Source organism: Micrasema longulum, unplaced genomic scaffold, assembly GCF_059751315.1.
Source record: "Micrasema longulum isolate JH-2025_06_02 unplaced genomic scaffold, ASM5975131v1 h1tg000054l, whole genome shotgun sequence".
NCBI lineage: Eukaryota > Metazoa > Arthropoda > Insecta > Trichoptera > Brachycentridae > Micrasema > Micrasema longulum.
In genome coordinates this window covers 275,901-301,872 of record NW_028277261.1, presented here as the reverse complement: position 1 = coordinate 301,872, position 25,972 = coordinate 275,901, and the positions used below count along the sequence as shown (strand labels likewise).

Below are 25,972 nucleotides of genomic sequence, written 5' to 3'. Positions count from 1 at the left end.
CTGCCGTTTGCATATCGCTTACCTACTTTGAAAATGTTCTAATCGACAATTGGTCAGAAACCAAGTTCTGAAGGACCAACTCATATCCGAAGGAAACAATAATATTAGTTATGTTCAATAATCAGATGTTCGGTGGTTTTTTGATTGTTTAAAATTATCAATCTCAGACTTTCAAACTGAGAAAATAATTATTTTATGTACCGTAAAAGCATACAACTTGAGATAGTTTTCAACTTCAACTGACTATATCTTTTTATATATTTAATATTTAATATTACACTTTCAAATTTTAACACAAATTAATTTATTAATATTATTTTATTTTATAAATTTATTGCATAAAATAAGTATACATGTTTAGTAGCAGGGAATCTATATAAAACTAGTGAATAGAAAATGAAAACGGAGTGTTCTCTGTTTAGGATAGTCTCCATCTAATACGGCTCAGCCTGTTTTAAAATGGAGATTTTTTATCTTTCAAAGCATAAATAGTTCTATACTAATATAACAATAACAAAAAAAACTAATACTACTTAATTATAAATGCCTAGCTAATCAAACGTAAGAAATTAAAAATCGTTATTATACAAATATAAAGTAATGAAATACATAAATATATAAATAATATATGTACCAATTATATAAAGTACTACGTTTATTGATCTACATATATTTTTCAAAAAAATCTCTCGCTACACTATTTATATGTGCAGTTATTTTAATTTTAAAATTTGTTTTACATTTTGAGTATATGTTTCAGGTTACAGAAGCATACCATATATTAATATACTTTATTATTTTGTTGTTGTCCTAATTTACCTGCAAATGTTGCAAACATGAGACAAAAACAAGACAGGCGCCGTGGCGCAGTTGGTTAGACGGCCAACTGTGGAACTGGCGTCTCAGGTCCGATTCCCACCAGTAGCAAGAAAAAAATCCAAGCAAGATTTTTTTCTTAATTGGTCTGGGTGTTGTGGTGTATTTTTCATTACCTCCTTCCAAATCCCGTCTTTCCCACCTGCTGACAAGCCTCAAAATAGAGGCTTAGCGGGTTATCCCTTTAAAAAAAAAAGAAAGTCGTAGTTTTCCATGTAGCATTTTACTGCTTTAACCATGAGACAATAAAAAAATATATATTCGTTTTCCACGAATAATATTGTAAACACGTCATGCACAATTGAGGGTACTATTTGCAAACCCGGCAAAATCATCTTTCTTTATTTTTAGCAAATCGCAATAAACTGATACAATACTTAACTTCGACTTTTTTAAACTTAATTTTTTTATTAGAATCAGTAAATATTTTACACGTAAGCAGTGATGACATAAGCATGATTATGTCAAGAAACAGTGGTGAAATAATAAATTTAAATTATGCATTCCAACTTTGCAATACTCAAGTAGAAGTTGCCATGTTTGCAACCATCCCGACAATTTAAAAGTCAAGTTCTTATAAATAAAGCCGTATTTTTATACGTACAATGTTATAATTATTGTAAAAAATTGTATTCTGAATAAGTTTCAATTGATATCTTACTTTTTTTAGATTTTGGATTTTTCCGAGTTTGCAAGTTAGAGAAATTAATTAAAACAAAATTTCAGCTTTAAAAAGCATGACATTATTTGAAACGCTTACGTCATCAAATAAAAAAAATCCAATCAAAAAAAAACTAAACTTCTTTAAAAAATCGTAAAAAAAAAATCTAATTTAAAACTCAACTGCGTGTAATTTAAGACAATTGCTAGAACAATAAACAAATATTAAAATGCATACACTATCTTCACAATCTGTACTTTTCTGTAATAAAATAACTACTGTAGTCGTATCTATTTATAAAATAATTGCGTTTTCTCCTAATTATTAAACATAACTATCAGTAAAGATTTGAGACAATTTAATACTTAAAAATTGAGACGTTTTCACCTAATTTGAGACAAAGTCTCAATTTACCTTTAAAAAAATGCTTTCGTTTCTGCGAATTTGTAGTTTCCCTCGGCCAAGCTACGCTGAAAGTGTTCAACATGGCGTTGACTTGTTTACGGAAAAGTGCCTCACGAGATCGTACTATTAAATCAATTTAGATCATAAATATATTGGAATTATAAATCAATGTCAATTTCTCAATAAATACTTTTCTTACTTTGTCTAAATTTCCTCTTGACAGCAATTATCGTTCACAAGCAAAAACTTTGGAAGGACACTGCCAGTGCTGCCTGAAAAGCAATGATACCAAATTTAATATTATGTGCCGCGGAAGTTTCCTCTCAAATTACATTCAAGTCTCATGTTGTATGCTTTTGCGGTACCGTATTATCGTAAGACTTGTGACTCTGTGAGGAATTAAGTAATTAGAGAACGGACGCAGCAAACTCCAGTGACAACTGAACGTAGTTATGCAGAAAGCCGCCAGCCATAGAAAAGTGAAACTGAGATAATAGCACTTTTGTGAAAAGAGTGAGTAATCAAATCTACATGACAGTTAGAATTTTTTTACTTTGGCAAATGATAAATAATGCATGTATTCGTTTTTTTATACAAAATTATTATTTTAAAGTCTGACCAGATTCAAAGTTTTTAATGACAGCCAGATCTTGCCATGTCTTTCTCAATCTTCCTCGTTTTCAGCATCCATCAACATTCGCATTGTAAGATCCTTTTAGTCGCTCTTTCGCTGTCCATTCGCTCTACATGTCCAAACCAACGCAGCACCCCTTTCTTGATTCTGTCGATAATGCATGTCTCAGCCTTACACACTTCACGGATCTCGACATTTGTGCACCTATCGTACATCCTTTTACCACACATTCGCCTGAGGGATCGCATTTCGCCAGTATTTAACCTACTTTCATCATTATTTTTCCAATTCCATACTTTGCTTCCATACATTAGAGTGGGCACTAGAACTCCATTGTAAACTACTATTTTTGCCTCCTGCGATAAACATTTGTTTGCCAAAGTAGATTTCAGTGCACCGTTCACGCTGTTCCCGGCACTCACCCTCTTTGCAATATCTTTCTCAGTCTTTCCATCCCTAGTAAACATATTTCTCAGATACACAAATTCTTCTACCTGATTCAGAATATATCCGTTCACACTGATCTCTCATTTAGTTATATGTTCATCCCTTTCAAAAACCATCACTTTCCAATTATCAACATTCATAAGCAAATCGCTTTTCTTGTATACATCGTAGACACCGAATCAACCAATGATAAGAGAGCTGTAATGGATCTCCGGTCTGCGGTAAGGTAACTGACGAATCGGCAGAACCCATCAAGAAAAGGGGGAAGAGAACTCGAGACGTCACACGCGGAGTAATTTAAAAAATACAAAACTTATTTTTGAAAAATTGTTGGCTTAGTTAATTTCTTCTTCTCTGTCGTTCCTCAGTTCTGAGGGTCGCGATCGTTGGTACTCTCACCAGCCATTCCATCGACAAAGCGTCTCCACCCTTCACGGCTCTGCGCCCTCTCCACAGCTCCATACGGGGTCGCCCGTGAGGTTGTTTTCACCTGGTCGATCCATCGAGCTGCAGCTCTGCCTCTGCTTCTTCTCCAGATTTTTTGGGTCACGTCTAGCTATGTGACCGAAGAACTGCAGACTGCAGCATACGTTGGCAGCATACGGCTTAGTTTAATAGTCTATTAATTAATTTAACCCAGTATTTTCATAATTATGAAACTTTTAAGAAACCCCTCACAAAGCATGAAATTTCACAAAAATGGTCCGGGCACAGGGTAAATTCTATATGTATTCGGCCGGTGCTCAAACAAACGTAAATATAGAACATTTTCAAAGTAAGGTAATATTTTCTTGCGCATTTTTCCGCTCACGCACACATTTCACATTCACACCACTACATACAAATATAGCCGTAGTATAACGATTGTTCAGTCCTTCAACATTTCTCATTAATTTGATACCTCTTCAAACTTCTGCTATCCTGGTACGAGTACCTGCCAAATATGTACTATTTTCATCGAGGAATTTTTGTACTCGTCCATACCTAATGGTGCATAGGGAACTTGCGATGGTAAACCAATCACAAAATACCAAAATATTTAGAGTTTGTCCAAATTTTTGTAAACAAGAACTGGATTCAACCCCCCTAGGCAGCTGTTAATATTAACATATTACAACAGAGATTAAGAACATTTTAGAATCTACGGGGCTTATGACCTATCATTAGCTAGTTTAAGTGACTACTTCATACACTGTGTAACATTTACCATTCTGCCTATATTTGAACTTCTATGTTCTTTCAACTCTTCCGTCTGTTGATGTTTAGAGCAGTAACCTTTACTGTTACACAGTGTGTAAAGTGGCCACATAAACCAGCCAAGAACAGGTCATAAGCCCCGTAAATTCTATATTACGTTCTCTAAAATGTTCTTTATCTCCGCTGTAATATATTATTACCATAATGTATGTTTAAATATAGGCGAGTCTGTGGTATAGTGGCTGAGACGCTTGCTTCACGCCCATGTGTTTCAGGATCGATTCCTGTTGAGATCAAGACACATTATGTGATTTTTCTAAAGCCTGGGTGTTGGGAAGTCAATTTTATGCACAAGTAAAATTAAGTTTTGCGTATGAAAAATAGAATATGTTTACAATTGTTTTTTTGTTTTTTGTTTGCCGGCCTCGTGGTGTAGTGGTCAGCGCATTTGCCTACCATGATCTCGGGTTCGATTCCCGACATGGTTGACATGAAATATTTATTTTAAAATGTGTTTTTTACACTAGAATATTTCATAGTTCCTGGACTTGAAGCGCAAGACTAATCATCTTACCTTCATGTAACAAAAATGATCAAATGATCGAACCACACCGCGATCGGTGTACCAATGCAGTGCCCTATGCACCATTAGGTGCGGAAAAGGAATGATGATTATGAAACATGTTTAATTAGAGGTTACCGCCGAAGATACTTTGAATTTTCTTACAAATATACTGGTACACATTTTCGTACATAAATCGCAATGTACATAATTTCGTACATAAGCGGTTGTGCGCAAAATGTGTCATTGACATTATTTTATATTTTGTATTTAAAAGTTATATAAAGGTATTTTTTTGAAAATATATATATACATATGACTAACCCAAAAATCAAACGGTATATTTTTTTCTTATCTAATTGTGACAGCGTCAAAAAATTAATTTAAGCCGCTCTCACATAAAGCTGAAGAAAATCACATGCATCGTTGTTCTACGATGCCGACGGAATATAGATGTTAGTTTATACCGTCTCGATATGTAGCGATGAAGATAGCGTGCATAATCACGTCGCAGGGCCTCAATTATGAACGCTATCTACATCTGCACATATCGAGACGGTACACTTCTATCTGTATCTTACCTCGGTATGTTCTACCCACTTGTCATCTCGACACCATATGATCGAAACAAACCAATGAATGACCGCAAAAATTAGTCCGCGTTCCTTACTTCATTCAAATTTATATTGTAAATGGGCTTCTTTTATGTAATTAATTTTTTTTCCGAAACGTTTTTACACGCTTTTGTGACACAAGCGGGCATTTCTGCTTCGATTCTAAACGTCGCGCCTGGCGGTCGAAGAACGATTAAATACGCGTTGGGCGTGACTGAGCGTTTGGGCATAAGTTAAGGTCATCATTTTGAGAGCTTAGGGCATGTCTATTTTGTTTAACAATTTTAAACACTTGTACAATGAATTTTGACTGTTTTCATCCTCAAATGCTCTTATTAATGCTTGGCAATCGCGAAGGGATCTTCCCCTTCAGGGAGGGTTACCTGTCTTTTTTTCCTTCAATCCGTCAGCGCTTAGAATCTTCTTGGGTTATCCCCGATCATTGGACTACGCAGTTTTTATCAGGTCGTTGTAAATTTAATGTTTTTTTTTTTTGTTTTAACATTATTGACTCCCCTTCGTGCTGCTGCGGATATCCTAACCAATCTTCTGAACACATCCTGTGGTCTTGTCCCTTTCCCCTTCTTTGTGATTACTGAATGGAGCTTCTCGCTACTATCCGTGGCCCTGTTATAGGTCCTGTCGGATATACAGATCTGGTGGCTTCTAAAAGGAATTTCAAGGCTTTTAAAAAGTTTTGTAATCATTTCGGCGAATTGATCAGGTCCAATCAATTTAATCCCAGTCAGTGAAGAATTCACTTCCCTCTCTTCTCAATCCAACGAAGTACATTAATATGTACTTCTGGATTACTTTCTTTCAGCACAAAGATGCTAAGGCTACCAGATTTCAGAGAGCTCCTTCGGGCAGCTTTTCTCCTTTGACAACGAGCAAATTTTCGTGTATGTGGGCACCGCCAAGGAGACTTATGTCCTCAGATGCGGTGTGCGGTATGCGGTGGGCGAGCTGTTTTCATCCTCATTAATAATATTTATTTTCTGTCTCTGGTTTCATGTGTATGGCATTGTTGGGTAACTTTTATTATGTATATTTTTCATTTGTTACGTGAAGGTAAGATAGTCGGTCATACGCTTCAGCTGTCAGCCCAGGAAACTATGAAATACGTGACTTTAATATTTCAATTTTTATTTGGTCTCGTATTTCATCGCCATTTCAAAACATACCATTTACGAGCCAATGTGAGAGAAATATTTTTTGTACGTGTACTCGCGTATCTACATACATAATGTATTACGTTTGACGTAGGGGAGGTCGCCTTAATATCAGCCGGCCCATAATTGGTGCCCTTATAAATGTGACCGTTGGAGGCTATAAAGGTCACTAGACCTGACCAATTCGAAAATGTTACCCTATTTCATAGTATACGTAATATTACGCATTTTAATACATTCACGTATCGATTTCCATACATTATGTTTTTTTTTCCTTTTTTTACAATATCACTTTTAACGCATACGAGAATGTTGCTATATAAGTTAATAATAATTTGTCATAATATTTGACCGATGTATATAGCGCCATTTTTTTGAAAACTCACCTCAAGGGCGCTTTACAATTGTATACGTAAACTTACACTCTAACTAAGCTAAAGTAACATTAAATTTAAAATTGAGGGTATGATAAACTAAAGAAGTGAAATTTTAGTTGGGATCTGAACTGACTGGGACTGTCGATGATTCGTAAGTTTGAAGGCATTTGGTTCCAGGCAGAAGGGCCGGCAACGGCAAAAGAACTATCTTCAAATCTAGTGTTTGGAGAGCACCCATAGAAATAATAATTATTATTATAGAGCGAATTTTCAAAAATGGTAAAATGTATGTTAGAAATATTGATATTTAAACATTAACAGTGTGTATGACCCGTCCTTGGTAGGTCACACGCCTTGTAAATTCCAGTGGGTACTTCTCCATATAAATATTGACATAGTACTCTTGATAGTGTTGACTCTATGTAATTATTCTAAAGTTGATTTTTTCTTATTTCAGCCCGGAATGGTGACGTCAGCGACGCCGGCGGCGGAGTGGGGAAACCAACATGGCGGACCTGTGGGCGTCTTACCACTCGGCGCTCGGCCTCTCGGGCCGGAGGAGGGACCAGCCGGTGAGTTGGAAGGTGATGTGAGACGCGATACGAGGGTTGGGTCGGGTGAGGAACAGAACAATTAGGTCACGTTAGGTTGGGTGAGGCACGATTAGGTCACGTTAGGTTGGGTGAGGCACGATTAGGTCACGCTAGATTAGATTTGGTGAGGCACAACTAGGTCGCGTTAGATCGGATGAGATACGATTAGGTCACGCTAGTTTAGATTTGGTGAGGGACGGCTTAATTACGTTAAGCTGAGTGAGACATGATATTAGATCACGCTAGATAAGATTGAATGAGGTACGACGAGGTCACGTTAAGTTGGGGGAGATATGAATTAGGTCACGTTAGGTCAAGCTAGATTAGGGGTTGGGTGACGGATAATTTAGGCTATGTTCCTTCTAACTGTAATATGAGGATCTGGCGGGATAATCAGCTGTGGCCTTGTTAAGAAACTTCTTTTCAAATGAAAAAGACTAAATGAAAAAAAAACACAAAACTAATTTAGGAGAAGCCGGGCTATTCAAGACATTCACATGATGCCCGATTAGATTATGCTCAGTTAGATTGGGTAAGATATGATTAGGTAAAATAAAATACTAAAATCTCCATAAAAAAACCTTCCTTAACATTTTTCCATCTATTAGTCTTAAAGACTTTAGGTCTAGTCCAGGGACTATAAAATATTCTAGTATAAAAACACCATTTAAAATAAATATTTCATCTCAACCATGTTGGGAATCGAACCGTAGACCTCTTGCATGGTTGGCAAACGCGCTGAACAAACACCACGAGGACGACAATGCGTTAATATGCCTTAATATTTATTGTTTTTGATAAATTTTATAAAAATAATTCAAACAAATTGTAGGGAACGTTTTCGTGATTTAAAAAAATAAATTAATGGTAGTCAAATTATATGTAGGTATACTAAAAAAGTAGTTCGTCAATTGACCCATACGCCACTTGGCACTTAAATATTGCGTTTTGAAATTTACAATGTTTTAGTTTTTTTATATATGACTCATACATTTTTTATATACACACAAACTTAGAAATCTCCATTGAAGGAGTTACTGAGATATTTGCCAAAAACATTGAAAAGCGATTGTGAGATTTGTAATTATGCTTCACCATTACAATGGAGAATGCTTAGTTTGCGGTGTCAAGTAGTATCATTGAAATATGTTTTTGCAAGATTTAGAGACGGTATTTTTTTTTTTATTATTTGAAAATTTATTTATAAACCCTTATTACATTCATTTTACATAAAATAATATATACATTTTTCATTTATATTCAAATAATATTTTTTACATCTTTTGAAAAGTTTGTCCGAGTCTTTTGTTTAGTTTTGTCTGGTAGTTTATTGTATAATTTCAGTCCCTGGTTCATTAGTCTTGATTGTCCTTGTCTTGTTTTAGAAAGTTGTATATGGTATTGTCTGATATTCTCGTATTATGTCCATGTTGACTACAATTTTTTACAAGTTTTAGTTCTTCGTCTACAATTACATTAGTGGCTAATTTATGGATAAATTTTAATGATTCTAGTTGAAAGAGTTCAGTTATATTTAATTGCTTAGTTTGTTTAAAAAGTTCTCTAGTTGCAGTTAAATAGGGAAGGTCATGTACTAACTTTAATATTTTATTTTGTTGTCTTTGTAGTCTGTTTATGTCATTTTGATATCCTGCTCCCCATAGTAGCTGCGTATAACATATTTTAGTTTTTACATAGGCTTCATACATTAGAATTTTTTCCGTTTTTGGAATAAAATTTTTGATTTTTAAAAAAAGACTCGATAATGTCGCCACTTTGCTAATTAAATTGTTGATATGAATTGTCCATGTTAATTGTCTGTCTATTATTAGTCCTGAGTATTTAACATGTTCAATTTCAGTAAGTCGTTCATTATTTATGTAAGCATCTACTTTATGACTATTGAATTGTGATTATTGAATTACGCTATTGTTTAGGTAGGCAGGTAAAGTTTATTTTGGAATCAATAACTAATTTTCCGTTTTTGGTGGAGATTTCTAAGTTTTCTTCTAACGCCCTCACATATTATAACTTTATCTATCAACATGCATTACTTGTCCCAATATCTTTCACAAAATAAATCGATGCTATGGGCTCCCTTTAAAACGTCTACGTGGAGGGAAATCAAACATTCAATATATTTTGCCTAAACTTTTAGTAAGCTCTGCAAATTTCATTCATTACATCGTCGATGTCTCAAATTCTCGTTTGATTCCAGAGTCCCGTTCTCCTGGGGACGGGGTCCGAGGGTCCCGGGGGAGCGCACGACGAGACCTCCTCCTCAGCAGGGAACGGGAAGGAAGACGAGGACACCCTGGCTTCGGACGATGAGAGTGACGACCGCCTGGACCCGCAGCATCACGACCCGGAGAGACTAAAAGCTTTCAATGTAACGATTCTTTGTTTTATTGACAGTTCATTTCTGCAGCATTCTGAATATTATCATCAAGTTCCCATTAAATCTCCCATTTATGTAAAGCGGGGTTCTCACGACTACAATAAAAAAGACGTAACAATATTGTCTGCCTCGACCGCGCAGTGCAGGACAATGGGTTAATACAACAATTAGCCAGGAAGCAGAGCGTAATGCTCTGGTAAAAAAATACTTGGTCAGCAATATGCGAAGGAACTGATAAAAGGGTACTCGCAAAGGTTTGCCTTCGACCTAATAAAGCTCAGCCTCATTAAGTGAGGGTTATCACTAGAGCCCGCCCAGGGCACTGCAGAGTGAACAAACACCGCTCTAGAATTAACCTTTCCAAAACTTCTAGACATAGGTTCTGCAGTGCAGATGAGGAAACACCTATACACATTATATGTGAATGTGATGCTTTACATCATAAAAGGAGCCTCATCTTCGGGGACCACTGGTTAAACCTGAGGATGTTAAAATGCTCGCCCCCTACCTAATAGCCCGATACTTGACGGATCTGGGCTTGGAAGAGGAGATTTAGAAAAATGTAAACTCTCGCCTTCCACACAGTAGCCAGGCTCTTTATAGACCCGGGCTTGGAGGCGAGAACTAATCCCGTTAATAGCCTGAGAAGCCGAGCGCCGAGTGGTAGGACGCCCACAGGTCCGCCATGTTGGTTTCCCCCCCTCCGCCACCCGCGTCGCTGACGTCACCATTCCGGGCTAAAACAAAGAAAAATTTGTTTCTTACCAAAAGATGTGTCCGCCCCCTGCTTTTGTCATAGTTTCTAGTGTTGGAGTAGTACTGGACACATGTAGCAATTCTTATTATATTGTGTTTTATTAACCAATGGTCATTTACTGGGGGGTGGTCATTTACTGGTGCTTTGACCCTATCTATATTTACCGATCGAATAGCCATTCTCTTATTTTGCCCTCGTCTCTTTTGGTAGTGCCATTTCTAAGATCGTTTGGTAACAAATTGAACACAACTGGAACCACATATTTTAGAGTTCTTTTCCCATATTTGTTGCGTGTCTTTGGAATCACTAAACCATCAGTATGTGTAAATGTCGTATAGAAACCGTGTTCTAATATATATCACTCGAGGTGTAGAATAAACGGGAGTGAGGGAAAGTCGAACTAAGCCCCGGGGCGTCTCCTTCCAGATGTTCGTGCGGCTGTTCGTGGACGAGAACCTGGACCGCATGGTGCCCATCTCCAAGCAGCCCAAGGAGAAGATCCAGGCCATCATCGACTCGTGCACGCGCCAGTTCCCCGAGTTCGCGGAGCGCGCGCGCAAGCGCATCCGCACCTACCTCAAGAGCTGCCGCCGCAACAAGAAGGTCCGCGACGGCAACGCGGCTCCGGGCGCCGCCGCGCCCTCCTGGGACGCCACCGTAACTACCGACTTGCTACTTGCTACTGCCTACTTCCTACTTCCCCCGATGCTGCACATCTATCTCGTCCAGTTTCCCCACTCTTCTCTCCTTCTCCAGAAGCTCAGTCACAAATAACTATCGACGTGCTAATAAGCGACGTGATAACAATTTCTCACCGTGGTTGACTATCGTATTCGCGATCGTCAATGTCAAAATATTTACGTTTCGCGACGTATAATCCTGCTGCGCAATCACATTTTTCAATTTCACCGGTGTAAATATGGAAAATATTCAAAAACTGCTATTTTTATTTATTTATTCTTTATCATGCTATTCATTGCATTTAGCCGGCTGCAGACGCCATAGTAATTGTAATTTACTTTTCACTTTTTTGTATGAGATACTCCTTACTATTTTGCAAAAACAATATATTGTATTATTTTTTATAGTAAACGCCGATTTTTCGCCAGTGAACTGTATTTATTTACGAGGAAAACAATAAACAAACCAACACGAGCGTTGACTTAGAGATTACACACGCGTTGACTTATGACTGCGATAACTTAAGCATGTTCATTATTAACATTTTGCAACAGAGATGAAGAACATTTAAGAGAAGGTAATATGGAAGTCTAGGCATCTACAGGGCTTATGACCTGCCAATGGCTGGTTTAAGTGGCCACTTTACACACTGTGTAACATTCACCATTCTGCCTATATTTGAACATCTATATTCCTTCAATTCTTTCATCTGTTGATGTTTGTGAAGTTAAAGATTTGGACAAACTCAAAATATTGTTGATAAATTACCTGGTCCATGAAGAAGTATAGAAATTTAAAAAATAATATTTTCAGGCGTTGCCTAGTATGTAGGTGGAATAATTCAATCAGATGAATCTCACCCGCATAAATAAAGGTTTCAGCTCTTTAACTTCACAAACATCAACAGATGAAAGAATTGAAGGAATATAGATGTTCAAATATAGGCAGAATGGTGAATGTTACACAGTGTGTAAAGTGGCCACTTAAACCAGCCATTGGCAGGTCATAAGCCCTGTAGATGCCTAGACTTCCATATTACCTTCTCTTAAATGTTCTTCATCTCTGTTGCAAAATGTTAATATAAACAGCTCCCCAGGGAGTTGAATCCAGTCCTTGTCTACAAAAATTTGGACAAACTCAAAATAATGTTCATTATTGTTCATTATGATCGTTCAAATTCTTAGCATGTCTTTAAGCACGTCGATAGTTATTTGTAATTGAGCTACAGGGTGCTCTTTATCGTCTTCCATCTCTGGCCATTCTTCTCCAGTTCCGCTCCCTCATAATCCGGTTCCGTCCTCTATACATATTTTTTTTTTTAAATCCGTTTCATGCTCTCCTGGCTAATTTTTATGCATCCTGTAACCAAACTTTGGAATGAGCCACCTTTTCATATAAAAAATGCTCCTTTAAGATACGCCTGAAACATTAGAATATATTTATCCTTAAAACCCTAACCTCCCTTTTTTTTATTTGTTTATTTTTTATTCTTTGTCTTTCCTGGGTGCTCTTCCTGACTCCTTCCAAACTCATCACCGGATCCCACATTCCTCTTCATTGAATGAACTTAAGCATTTTTGTTATTTAAGTTCATAGTCCCGACCCTGATGTATGGGAGCGAAGTACGGACGAAGTATGGAGTATGGAAAATTGGGATGAAAGTGGGCTCAGGCGAATTTGCGGTAAAACTATAAACTGTATGTACGATAGACGCGCAAATGTAGAGATCCGTACATTATGTAAGGCTAATATAAGTACTATCGACAAAATCAAGAAAGGAGCTCTGCGCTGGCGCTGATTTGGACATGTAGAGCGAATGGACAGCGAAAGAACGGTTAAGAATATTTACAATCCGAATTTTGATAGATGCAGAAATAGAAGAAAACCGAGAAAGACATGGCATGACCAAATCCAACAAACACTCAAAGATGGACATGTCGAAAGTCGGAATAATCGGCGTGCGTGCATGAGAAGATCGATGAATGTAGAGGAATGATGTAATAACTTATATTTACATATAAGTTTTTAATTTTCAAAAAATACTTGGTACACTTCCACTTATTTATTTTGACCAATTAGCGCTTTCACCCTCTAATGGGCATCTTCAGACTGGTATATGTAAATATAAGTTATTACATCATTACAATGGAATTCCATCAAGAATTGTCAATAAAAAATTTAAATGAAAAAAAGAATGTGGAGGATGCGAGATCTGTATGCAAAAGTAGAGTGATGTGGCTTTATATCTTCTCTGCCTACCCTTACGGGAAAACGGTAAGATGTTTTGTTGTTGTTATATGTGCAAGCTTTATCTGCCCACTAAAAAACAGCTGTTATTTGAAATTAATTTTGTGTATTTATAAATATACATGTTTTTAAAACTTTTTTTAATTTTTAATTTTTAATTTTGACCAATTCTTCTTTTGATCAGTCTGTTCTTGGTTGGCTGGAAGATATTGATTTAGCAATATGTCCTCCAAAGTACATATCTTGGAAATAACTTCAAAATCAGCATTTTTGAATTGACCACTAAAACAAGTGTTTGTATCTTCCTTTATAAATGCTGCAAATAGACAAGTTGTGAATCATTAAAATCATATTACGATGATTTGAACGCATGGCTTGTCTATTTGGAGCATTCGTGAAGGAGAATAAATAATTGTGTTTTTAGCAAGTGTTGATTTTTTTATGTTTTCGTACTTGAAGATTTAAGTAATAAAGTTTCGGGGGTCCGTTTTTGATCGTGATGTTTTGTTTAGATCCGGCCGACCCCAGCGCACCTGACGTCAGTTCAAGCGGAGCAGATCCTCGCGCAGGCGTGCGAGAACGAGAGCCATAATGCCAAGAGAATGAGACTCGGCCTAGAGCCTGTCAGCCAACCCATGCCAACCACCTCCACATCTCTGGTGAGACATGTTTGAACGTACAGAATGAATCTTCAATTCAATTGTTGAGTATGTAGAAGAATACTGCTTCACCAAAAATCAACAGATGTCGCCTTTGAGGAAATTTTAAATTATTTATTTGCATATTAGCTTTTACCCAGGGCTTAGCTCAAGTGGTATTAGGGAGAAATTATTTATAATAATAAGAGTTTTCGTATATCAATAATAATTTTCCTGTTAGAATGATATATTTCTTCGGGATAGAAAGTAGCTTGTATCGATTGCTGGTCTTTCAACTATCGCTATATGGGGACGTAGCCTCGTTATTCTGTCCACAAATACAAAATCCTTGCTACAAAACTAATAAAAAATCTAGCCAAACTAACGGTAGATGTAACAAGTCAATTATAGAAATTCAATGAATTATAGTCCTTAAAATATAGCTTGATTAAAATGACAGCCATCAAATTGGGAAATTACTGATCACTGATCAAATCGATTTTATCAGTTATTTCATGCAATCATGAAACTCTGTTTCCAAAAATTGATATTAAAAACGCAAAAACAAGCCTATTATAGTGTGTTTAACACAATTATTCACAAAAAAATGATTTTTTTTTTTTTATTCGATCAATTTACATTGATCAATTTGTCCCATCTCTAACGTTTTTGCAAAATGATGTAACCTTGTAAGAACGTCGTTAACAATTAGGTTTATTTTTTAGTTTTCAAGCTGATTTTTTACATTTATGTTGATTTATATGTCAAGCATTGTATGGAAAAAATACATTAACATGCCAGATACTAATGATTTTTCTTGTGTGTGATAAATCACTCCCTGGGCGTCACTACAAAGTTATGTCGTCACTTTTGCTGACAACTGTCATTCTAATCAAGCTTTATTTTAAGGACTATAATTTCAAATTTAAATTTGTTGCTTTGTCTCTGTTGTAATATGTTAATAATATTTAAGTAAAAAATAACAAAAACGCAGATTTGCAACTTTCGCATTGGCACAACGATATAATAAATACCTTCAGAAAATAGTGGAGACATCACATACGTTAGGCAAAATGGTGGATCAGTGTGTAAAATGGCCACTTTACCCACCCAGTGACAGGTCTTCTGTAAATACCTAAATATGTAGCTTTATTCTTTGAAAACATCTATAATGTTAATTCTCCATTCAGTCGAACTGTCTTGTGGTTTCTAGTCCATGGATACGACGGCTCCGAGCGTTCCAGGAGTATTCGGGGGTAAAGGAGATGCCCCAACATCCCTTCTATCCTCTCTACACAACGGGGGCTGCCACACGAGCAGTGGGGGGGGGACCAAGCCAGAGGGCGGGGGTAGTAAAGGAGCCAGGTAAACAATCTTTTGAATTTAGTGTTAATTACCGAACTAATTAAATAAAAAACTAACATACCTCACAGTTACCCAGGAAAACTCGTTTTTTTTTTTCATGAACAAAAAATTAATATATTATTGTTATCAAAAACATTTTTCACTTTGTGGTATGACATTTTATACTTATTTGTTTATAAATTTGTATAAACGTCTTAATTTTTTTTTAATTACACTTCGACCGGTTTCGAGGTTACCACCTAAGTAGAACGTTTCTTGATTAAATTCATGGTTTTCGGATATAAGATGATTTGCAAATTCTAAAAAATTATTATTACTCAGACATCTTATATGTTCTTTGATTCTAACTTTAAATTTACGTGAAGTTTTTCCAATATAGAAATTTGGGCAATATTAATTAATACGTGTGTAGAAATTTTGCATGTCAATAAAAATGGTTTTCGTTTAGATAATTTAGAACGATTAGAAATTAGTAAAGCCATTAATCAAAAACTTCAAATAATAAATAATCAATTAAATATAACTTCGAGTCCTCTTTTAAAACTATTCCCGTTATGATTTATTTTATCTTCTTTCTCTCTTAGTTAAATTCCTGACGATGAGGTAGTAACCTCGAAACCGGTCGAAGTGTAATTTAAAAAAATTAAGTGGTTTATACAAATTTATAAACAAATAAGTGTAAAAAATTAATATATACATTCTTATTTTATTGCAACTGTGTGCAGGCCATGTGATTACAGCACAGAACATCGAGGCTTGAGACAAATAATAATAATCATGATTTATTAACAAAAATAACAATTACTTTATCTACTGCATTCACACTTAAGTTATAGATTTCTCTGGATCGTGTCTAGTCTGCCTAACTAGGTACAACCTGTTTCGAAGCAGACTTTTTATGCAAAATAAACAATAACATTACCCAACAATGTTTTGAGTATGTCCAAATGCTTGCAGACTGGCTGGATTTTCTCCCTTGGGAGCTGTTCATATTTAAATTTGTTGCAACAGAGAGGGAAAACATTTTTGAGAAGGGAATATGGGCTTTAGAAAAGAAAACAGCAACTAGAAAACTTTTTAAACAAACTAAGCAATTAAATATAACCTAACTCTTTCAACTAGAATCATTAAAATTTATCCATAAATTAGCCACTAATTTAATTGTAGACGAAGAAGGCTTTAAAAAAGAAAACAGCAACTAGAAAACTTTTTAAACAAACTAAGCAATTAAATATAACCTAACTCTTTCAACTAGAATCATTCAAATTTATCCATAAATTAGCCACTAATTTAATTGTAGACGAAGAAGGCTTTAAAAAAGAAAACAGCAACTAGAAAACTTTTTAAACAAACTAAGCAATTAAATATAACCTAACTCTTTCAACTAGAATCATTCAAATTTATCCATAAATTAGCCACTAATTTAATTGTAGACGAAGAACTAAAACTTGTAAAATATTGTAGTCAACATGGACACAATACGAGAATATCAGAAAAATATCATATACAACTTTCTAAAACAAGACAAGGACAGTGGAGACTAATGAACCAGGGACTGAAATCATACAATAAACTACCAGACAAAACTAAACAAAAGACTCAGACAAAGACTTTTCAAAAGATGTTGAAAATATTATTTTGAACAACAGAGTATGAATAAAAAATGTTTATATTGTTTTTGTAAAATTAATGTAATAAGCCGTAAGGTTTAGTAAATAAATTTTCAAATAAAAAAATCATATTATAAGTATTCTATGTAAAATAATTTAACTGATTACATATTTATTTTGGGTAGAATCATTAATTAAAAATTAATCTGCTGGCTATATTTGGAGCACTGTTGATTCAATAATGCCAATGCATTATTAAAAATCTGGAATCATGATGTGGTAGAGAGAGCTTCGAACCTCAGGCCTCCTACAACCTGATTCCTGATAACTATCACCCATCACTCGTCACCCATCAGCCGTCACGCACCATCACCTTCCATTTTCACCCCTCCCACGAAGGTGTAAAGAGATTTTATTAATTTCTTTACAGTCCCGCCTCGTCACCCGCCCTGCCCCTCTTCAGAACTAACTTCCCCCAATCGTTCGGACAGCACCAACAGGGAAGGCAAAGGTAACACTCGCCGGGCGCTTTCTGCGAAAGGCTTCCCTTTACCATGCCCGATCAATAACCTCACTTTGCTATTACAATATTTAACTTAGTACCTGACCTTACAATAGTAACAATAAACCTAAATGATTAACTTGAAGATTCACGAAGATCGCAGTCTTAACCGAAAGTAAACTGAATTTCGGAGTTTATTGTAGAAATAAAAGACGAGTGATACTTTAATACACAAATTTGGAATATCCAGTGACCGGTTTCATCGCTTTCGCGACATCTTCGAGACTGGTATCTTTATTAAGGAGTTCAATGTATTAATCAATGTATCATATTATGAAACTGGTCACTGGATATTCCAAATTTGTGGATTGAAGTATAACTCATCTTTTATTTCTATAATAAATTACAATGAACTTCCATCAAGAATTTTCACTTACAAACTTAAATGTTTTTGAATTTCAGAGGTTTACTTTACTTTCCACTTTTCTGTCTACTTTTATTTATTTATATATACGCCCAATGGGACATATTTATGCGAAAAAAATATTATAAAGCAAAGTAGAAAGACTCAATGGTATATAGCAGACTGGTGGGAGTGGAAGCGGGAGAGAGGTGTTTATAATTGAATTTGATTCAGTGATCGTTTAAAAGAAGACAACTTGTTATCAAAGAAATCAAGACTGGTATGTTTGTTGGCAGACCTAAGAATTCTGGGCATAGGGGAATGAAAACCATAGTTAGTTCTATGGTTATCGGTATGAAAGAGTAAGTTTTGTCTGAGTTTTCTAGTTGGGATATTTTATTTTATCGAGCTCAGTAGTTCAGGCGCATCAAAGAGTTAGTTGAGAATTTTAAATAGGACTAGAAGGTTGGATTTATTGCGACGGTCTTGAAGAGAAGACATATTTAAGCTAGTTTCTAACTCATTATACGTATATTAGTCGCTGCTTCAGCCTATCTTTCTCAAAAATCGATGTTGAACTGATTCAATATTTTTTATGCGAACATCATAATATGGAGACCAGATAACAGAGGAATACTCTAGGTGCGGGCGAGCTAGGGAACAGAAGAGAGTTTTAAGGGTATTGATATTTTTGAAGTCAGTTGTGCTTCTGTTAATAAATCCAAGGAGTTTTAAGGATTTATTGATAACATGTTCAATATGAATTGTTAAAGAAAGTTTAGTGTCAAGTATAATACCTAAATCTCGTATACTAGACACAGATGATAATATTTCATCGTTCAGTGAGTAGTCGTATATGATTGGATTTTCCTGATGAAAAAATCTCATAACCTTGCACTTACTTTTCTACCTAACTTAACTCTTCAGAGGAAACGCGATCTCGCTTTTCTTCATACAAATGTATTCCTGTAGTTTGTCTCTGGATTATGGCACTAGAGCAATGGTTTTTTTTACACACTATAGATATTTACCATTGGCGTGTCCCTATTTATGTATTTTTTTGATAAATTGTTTACTATGGGGACTAGAACCATCCAAAAATCTGACTAGTTTTATCTGCTGTTTTCGGACATACAGTATACGATACGATAACTATTTTTGGTAAACGTGAAAAGTACCGACACTGAGAATTTCATTCTAATACTCTTTCTAAAGAAAAATTAATAAAATCGATTTAGTTTTGAGGTGCGGTAAACAGGATTTTTATCAGAGAGTGACAAAAAAACGATGTTCAAATACCTATTTATCAAAATTGACTGGCAACGAATATCTTCTAAAAAGACTGCTAAAATATGCTCCCGGAAATAGTGCTGTAATGCTGCGTTACATTGAGCAAAAGATGATTGAAATACAAGTATTTAAGAACAAAAATTGAACACGGAAAGTATATGGTATAGTAAGTAATCTGTGTTCCAGAATTTGTAAAAATGATCAGATGATTTAGACTTGTAATAGCAAAATACGAATTAGTTATTTGAAAAAATAGGAGAGATATATCAAGTCTATATGTAGACTAGTGTGAAATCCCAGCCAACAATGGTTAGTAAAATGTCTCTCCCCTTGCAGTTCCCGCACGTCCACCCCGTCAGCGAGTGCGGACTTCGCCCCCGGCTCCTTCCCCCCGGCCCCCTCGCTGCTGACGTCCCTGGGGCTGCACACCCCGGTGGGCGCAGCGCCCAGCGCGGCGGTGGCGGCCTACCAGAGCGCGCTGTTCTCCGCCGCCATGGCGCACCAGAGCCAGGGGCTCAACTTTGGGGGGCTGGGCGTCGCCCTCGCGGGGAACGGTGAGCTTGACCGACACCATCTAGACTAAAGCTTGTGACTTTTGTGACGTTTCATCCTTCAGCGCTGCGGAACAGCATTTTTTAATTGTATTTAGTAACATGTAGTATTTGCTACCCACTAAAGTCTAGATAATACATATCTTACGATTTGATATTTGTCTGTTGGCTTTTCAACAAAATAAAACGTATTTTCACTTTTGTATTTTTCTAGGTCCTACAGACCTGTCGATGAAGAACGCCTCGACACTAACGTCCGCCTTCCCCTCGTCTCTGTCGTCCGCGACGGCCGCGTCGGCCCTCGGCCTCGCGCCCTCCTCCATCTCGCACACGGGCCAGAACAGCACCAAGCCGCTCCTGTCGCACAAGCTCAACACGGCGGAGATGGCCGCCGTGCGTCAGCTCATCACGGGCTACCGGGAGTCCGCCGCCTTCCTCCTGCGGTCTGCGGACGAACTGGAGACCCTGCTTCTCCAGCAGCCCTGAGGATCGCTCAAACGCACTTGTGCGAGCTTCATTTAATTTAATCGATAGCCAAAAACTAACCAAACCTGTAATGAGCTATTCACGCGATTCGTCACAGTAGAATTTATTCGTTTAATTCCATTTGTGTAGTTTATTTTTGGTTCGATGGATTGTAGGCCCGATGTGAAATAATTATAGTCTCATAAATCAACGACTAAGATTCGAACACCTGCTCCACCACAACATGATTCTCATTTATCTGACCAAGTTTTTCTAAAATAGAAACTGGAGTTTAAATTTAGTCAATTGGATCAAGTCAATAATTGAACGTAATTATGCAGAAAGCAGACAATTTTGAAAAAAACGAGATATTCGTGTTATCGGGTTCCGTCAGGTCAACTCTATGTTCTGCTAAAAACAGCCAGGACGCTTTAATAATCATCTTCTGAAAATAGTGTTGATCACAAAAACGGCATTTCTCAATTTGCAGAAAACTCCCACAGCACTAGGAAAATCTTACGGCATAGATGCTGATAGAAGATTAATACCTCCAGAAATCTTCTCTTAAATAAATTAAAGTGGACAAATACTTAAGTATTTTTATTTTATAAATTCATTAATGAGGAAGTTCGGTGTATTTATTATTTGTTAATAGACTATTAAACTAAGCCAAAAGATTTATTTTTAATTTTTATATAGTATATCGTATTATCAGCGCTATGATTTTTTAAAGTTTTGTATTTCTGAAATAACTCCGCGTGTGACGTCAGAGATTCTTTTTTGTCAATTTTCCCAATTGGTTCCTCTACGATAAGCAAACCGGATATCCTTCACAGCTCTCATATCATCGGTTGGTTCATATGAAACAGTGACGTCGTTCAAATTAATGCATTTTTATTAAAATATTTTTTATTATTTTTATTGTACATTTTCAAGAAACTTTGAGGTAGAATTTTATGCTCTAATTTTTACCTTAAAAAAATGCTTTAGTACAGAAAATCACAGTCAAAGTTGAGGTATTATTTAATATTAGATTCGGCTGTTTTCTGCAAAATGCATATTTTAGGTTATGAGGTCAGCCAGACTTTCAAAAACACCAAAATTCAGTGGTTAAATTATTTCATAAGTTATTATAGTAGTGTTACAAATGAATTAAGCGATTCTTTACAATTGTACACTAGCATAAATATAAAATAATGTGTTTAATACAGAATTTTACAAGGGCTGGCTGTTTTCTGCAATATCTTAGGTTGTGTTTACAATCAGACTTTAAAAATTATTAAAACTAGTCAAATAAATAAATAAATTCTTTTTTATTATAAAAAAACCAATGTATGCATTATTTATCATATTTTCAAAGTAAAAAATATTCCAACTGTTGCGCAGATTTGATTATTCCCTCTTTTCACTTTCCTATGGCTGACTGCTGCTTTCTGCATAACTACATTCATTCTACTGTGACGAATTCTAAGTTTGTATTATTTACTGTTTAATGTAAATATGTTTGACCTTGTATAATTATGGTTTCATTAATTTCGAATGATTTCCCAAAGTTTAGTGGTAAAGCGTATTGAAAGTACAACTGTCGTAATGTTAAGTCTCAATGTTTATACTATAGTCAACATTCCGGATTACGTACGTGTAAGGTGATGCATACTGCAAGTATGGTTTAGTTATATTTTCTCAATATAAAGCTTATAGATATATTGTAAATCAGTGTGATTTCTATAGTCCGCGAGTCAAACTAAATACTTTTAATGTCTAAGTTTAGTTCAAATGAATATCTTATAGCGTAAAATATTAATGTTCATTTGTAATTTTTGTACTTATCGCTAATTAAGCATTAGAGTTCGTAAGGTTTAGGAAAATCTTAATTAGCCTCGTTTTCTTCGCACTGTTCAAAGGTTATATTATTACGATACGATTCAGCGGAGGAAGATTATTTGTCGATCTCAAGAAAACTTTAAATATTTTGGAAATTAGGTGTAAAACAAACAAAGCAAAATGTGATGTATTTATTATAATATTTATAAATTGAGTGTAAATTAAACCCAAAACTCCTTTAGACGTTTATACCGTTTAGATCGGAAGATACCGAAATCAATTTGCCATATAGAAGTACATAAAACGCACCGGAACGCAACACTCGTTAGAGAGTTTATCTCCTGCGCTTTATTTAGGCAGTCCACGGAAAGATGAAATTATCGCCGACTTAGATCTACTTGTAAGGTAACCCCACTTAGTTAAGAGGCGGTCGAATAGTTTAACTACAAAGTAATCGTAATGACTCGACATATTTGGTATTTTTGTAATAATTTCGAATTTAGTAGGCTTAAGGTTTTGAAAATAGTAAAGTGTATATTGTAGGGCTGGATAGGAATGTGGTAACTGAATGGCAACAGTGAATCAATTCAAAGTTTCAAATTGGTTTTTACCTGTCACGTTCACAATGTGCCTAAAGAAAACAAAAATTATTACAAATCTTGATAATTCATTCATTTTAGTTTGATGCGAGGCGAAGATTTTTTATTTCTTAATATTTTAGTTCTGACCGGAGGCGATGGCTTGTAAACTGTATATTTATAACATTGTTTAAAATCTATCACCATTAAAGTTATTGGCATATTCATTATGACTTAAAATGGCCACCTTGTATTGTTTATGTACCCCAGTACTTATATATTTTGACGTTTCCTAAAAATTTTCCTTCAATATCATGTTTAATGATAGAACTTCCAACACCGTGTACTTCTGAAGAGCCCTTCCGGAAGAACAGCCCGGGGCAATGGGTCCAGCCAGCGGACTCATGACTGAATGAGGGTTGTCCCGGTTGTTTTGGCTAGACTGATCGTGGTAACACGATTAAAAAACTCGCTAATAGAGAAAAAGCCGCGCTATATATTTAAAAAAATTGCATCCTGCTAGAGATGCAAAAAGTGCGCATCCTATCGGTAGGCTGCAAAGTCCCGCTTGTAGGACTCAGGACATTCTATCATTAAATTAAACCGAGCATTAGTTAAAAATAAAAAATGTTAATTTATCAACCTAACATTTTTCTCTCTCATTTTGGCTACATTATTTTTTCAGAGTAAGAATGATCGATGTTTCATAATTCAATTTTGAATGTAATGGCGGCCATGACACCTCTACGTTGTTTTTATCTATGGTTCAAAGTGGATAGGTATAATAATTTCCTATCCAGGTCCAGTATTTTTAAAACATATTTTTTACAAAAAATTGACCATCTCATACATGTTTTGTTACTAGTTATTATTTCACACCATCCGGCCTTACTGTTAAAAGTGTTTCATTAATATTCTGTTGATGGTAATTTTGCCTTGTTACCAAATTGACAAATTTGAGTTTATAGTTTTAAGTATTTCCGCATAAACGAGAATAATAACTAATCCTTTGTAAATACTTGAAACATTGTTTAAAATGTTGTTTCTTTGTTGTCAACATTAAAAAAAATCATTTTATTGAAAATGATTGTATTGACTTTGTTTTTTTTTTATTGCTCACAACCACTCAAATAATATTCCTCGGGCCAATTTATTTACTCAAACTTGTATTAAAAATTGATGCTGTTTAAAAATTCGAGTTGTTTTTATGACTCGTATAATATTTAAAAAAAGGATACTGAGTTTTAGACCCGGAGAAGATTTTTTGAGTGGAATTAATGTTGATAATGTAACAGATTTAAGTCAAATTATGTTACTCATTAATAGTTCTTATTTCTGATTATATTATTTGGGCATTATAACTTATTTTATAGTGGATTTGTTTATAAAGTATAAACATTTCTGAACAATTTTTAGGCTTATTCAATTTTTTTACTTAATACTTGTAAACCACCCTTTTATTTTGTTATTAATTAAAAATATTATTTCAGCATCGGGGTATTTTTCGTTATTTAAAACTACTATTGACTCTGTTTTGTAAAATTTCAATGATAGTACAAACTTTGAATCATGGAATTATAATTGTCCAGAAACAGCGTACGTGCATCAAACTGAAGCCGAATAAACTACTCATAAATGAGTAGTTTTACATTTTGGCCATAATAACTCTGTAGACGTCGCTTAGTCCGCAACTGCCGATTAGAATTTGAATATGCCGTGTTGTGTTGTTTTTAAGTGTCAAAATACTGCTGGGATTAAATGAGAATATGATGGGATCACATTTCATGTGTAAGTAGCGAATTCACAAATAATATTATTTGAGAGTTAGATTATTTTATCGTCGTCAGATTGTAAAATAAAACAAGATGGACATTTTGTTAGTATTGCCAGGGTAGTCGAATTTTTCACCCGGCTTTCTATTAATAAGCCTTAGTATAATATTAAACGGCATTAATTTACTTAATTAAAAAAAATATTATTCAATGTTTTTTTTTTACATTTGAAAGTACCTGTTTTTTTTTATAGTTATATTTTTATATGGTCATTAAAATATTTTTTGTGGTAAAACATAACACAAAATTATCTTTTATTTGTTCTATGATAATATATTGTTCGCGGTCTGGCAACATTACGCGGCCACTTCACGCGTGCGCGCAGGCGGAATGTCGTGCAGGGGGGGGGGGGTAATTGGGAAACTTTTGGGCTCAGTGCGATGTATGCAAACTTGGTTCTACACGCCTTCTGGTATATTATAATCCTATGCTTGTAATAGTGTTTTTTGATTTAATTTTAGTTTAATTATTAATCCATGTTTTATATAAACTGATTGAATCTTTTTTGTAAAGTACTTTTTATGTTTTAAATTACAGAAATGGCGCTATACACCGAAGCATTTTTTACATGGTTTTTTTTTTGCGTGGTACTGGGTGGTATCCACCATGTTTAAAGAAAAAGTATACTCAGTCTGCCATTTTCATATTTGAAATTTAACCTGACCTTAATTTGAAAAACTACAACGGAAAAGAAATCATGTCATTGAATACACCAATATTTGTTTAATGAAAAATGACCCCAGTGCTAATAAAACATGCCAAGTATTTTTTTTGCTGCTGCCAAAAATGGGATTGATTATAATTTTTACTTAATCATAAAATAAGATATTCTAGCAAATTCTTTTTTGCTGTTGGCCACATGATTCTAATGGCCGTATTGCACGAATCGGGAAACTTAACGAGAAATTGGGTCCTCTATCTGAAGAGAGCTCTTAACAGGTGGCTTTGTGAATTTTACGCGTACAATTTATTGCAAAATTACGCGTACAATTTCCTTTTTTAAAATTGTTCTGTGTCTCAGAGTAATAATTCACTGGAGAGAAGCCTTGTAGCTCTATTACATGGAACAAAAGCGTTCCAAATTTTTAGTTTTTAGTTTTTAGTTTAACAACAAACGTGTAATGGACGGTTTCGGTTTACATATTCAATTCTCGACCCGAGTACCTACAACCCGTTTTATTGCTGTAATCTGTAGCTAACTTCGTGGTTATTAATCATATAATGGTTTTTCTCCATGTGGGCGACTCTATTAGCCAGTGGCGTGTTATTACTCTAAGGTTTACATGTCCAATG

At 35.3% G+C, this 25,972-nt stretch overlaps 1 protein-coding gene across 1 annotated transcript in view; it reads left to right on the top strand.

Moving 5' to 3' along the window:
- Positions 1–20,601, top strand: part of LOC148285156 (nucleolar protein 4) — a 332,949-nt gene extending 312,348 nt beyond the window's left edge. Inside the window, 9 exon segments of the mRNA XM_088229441.1 lie at positions 7,403–7,434; positions 7,437–7,517; positions 9,757–9,927; positions 11,120–11,350; positions 14,134–14,280; positions 15,473–15,624; positions 17,665–17,745; positions 19,766–19,983; positions 20,195–20,601. Coding sequence (XP_088085567.1) covers positions 7,403–7,434; positions 7,437–7,517; positions 9,757–9,927; positions 11,120–11,350; positions 14,134–14,280; positions 15,473–15,624; positions 17,665–17,745; positions 19,766–19,983; positions 20,195–20,466 — 1,385 coding nt within the window. The 3' untranslated portion in view covers positions 20,467–20,601.
- The last annotated feature ends 5,371 nt before the right edge of the window (positions 20,602–25,972 follow it).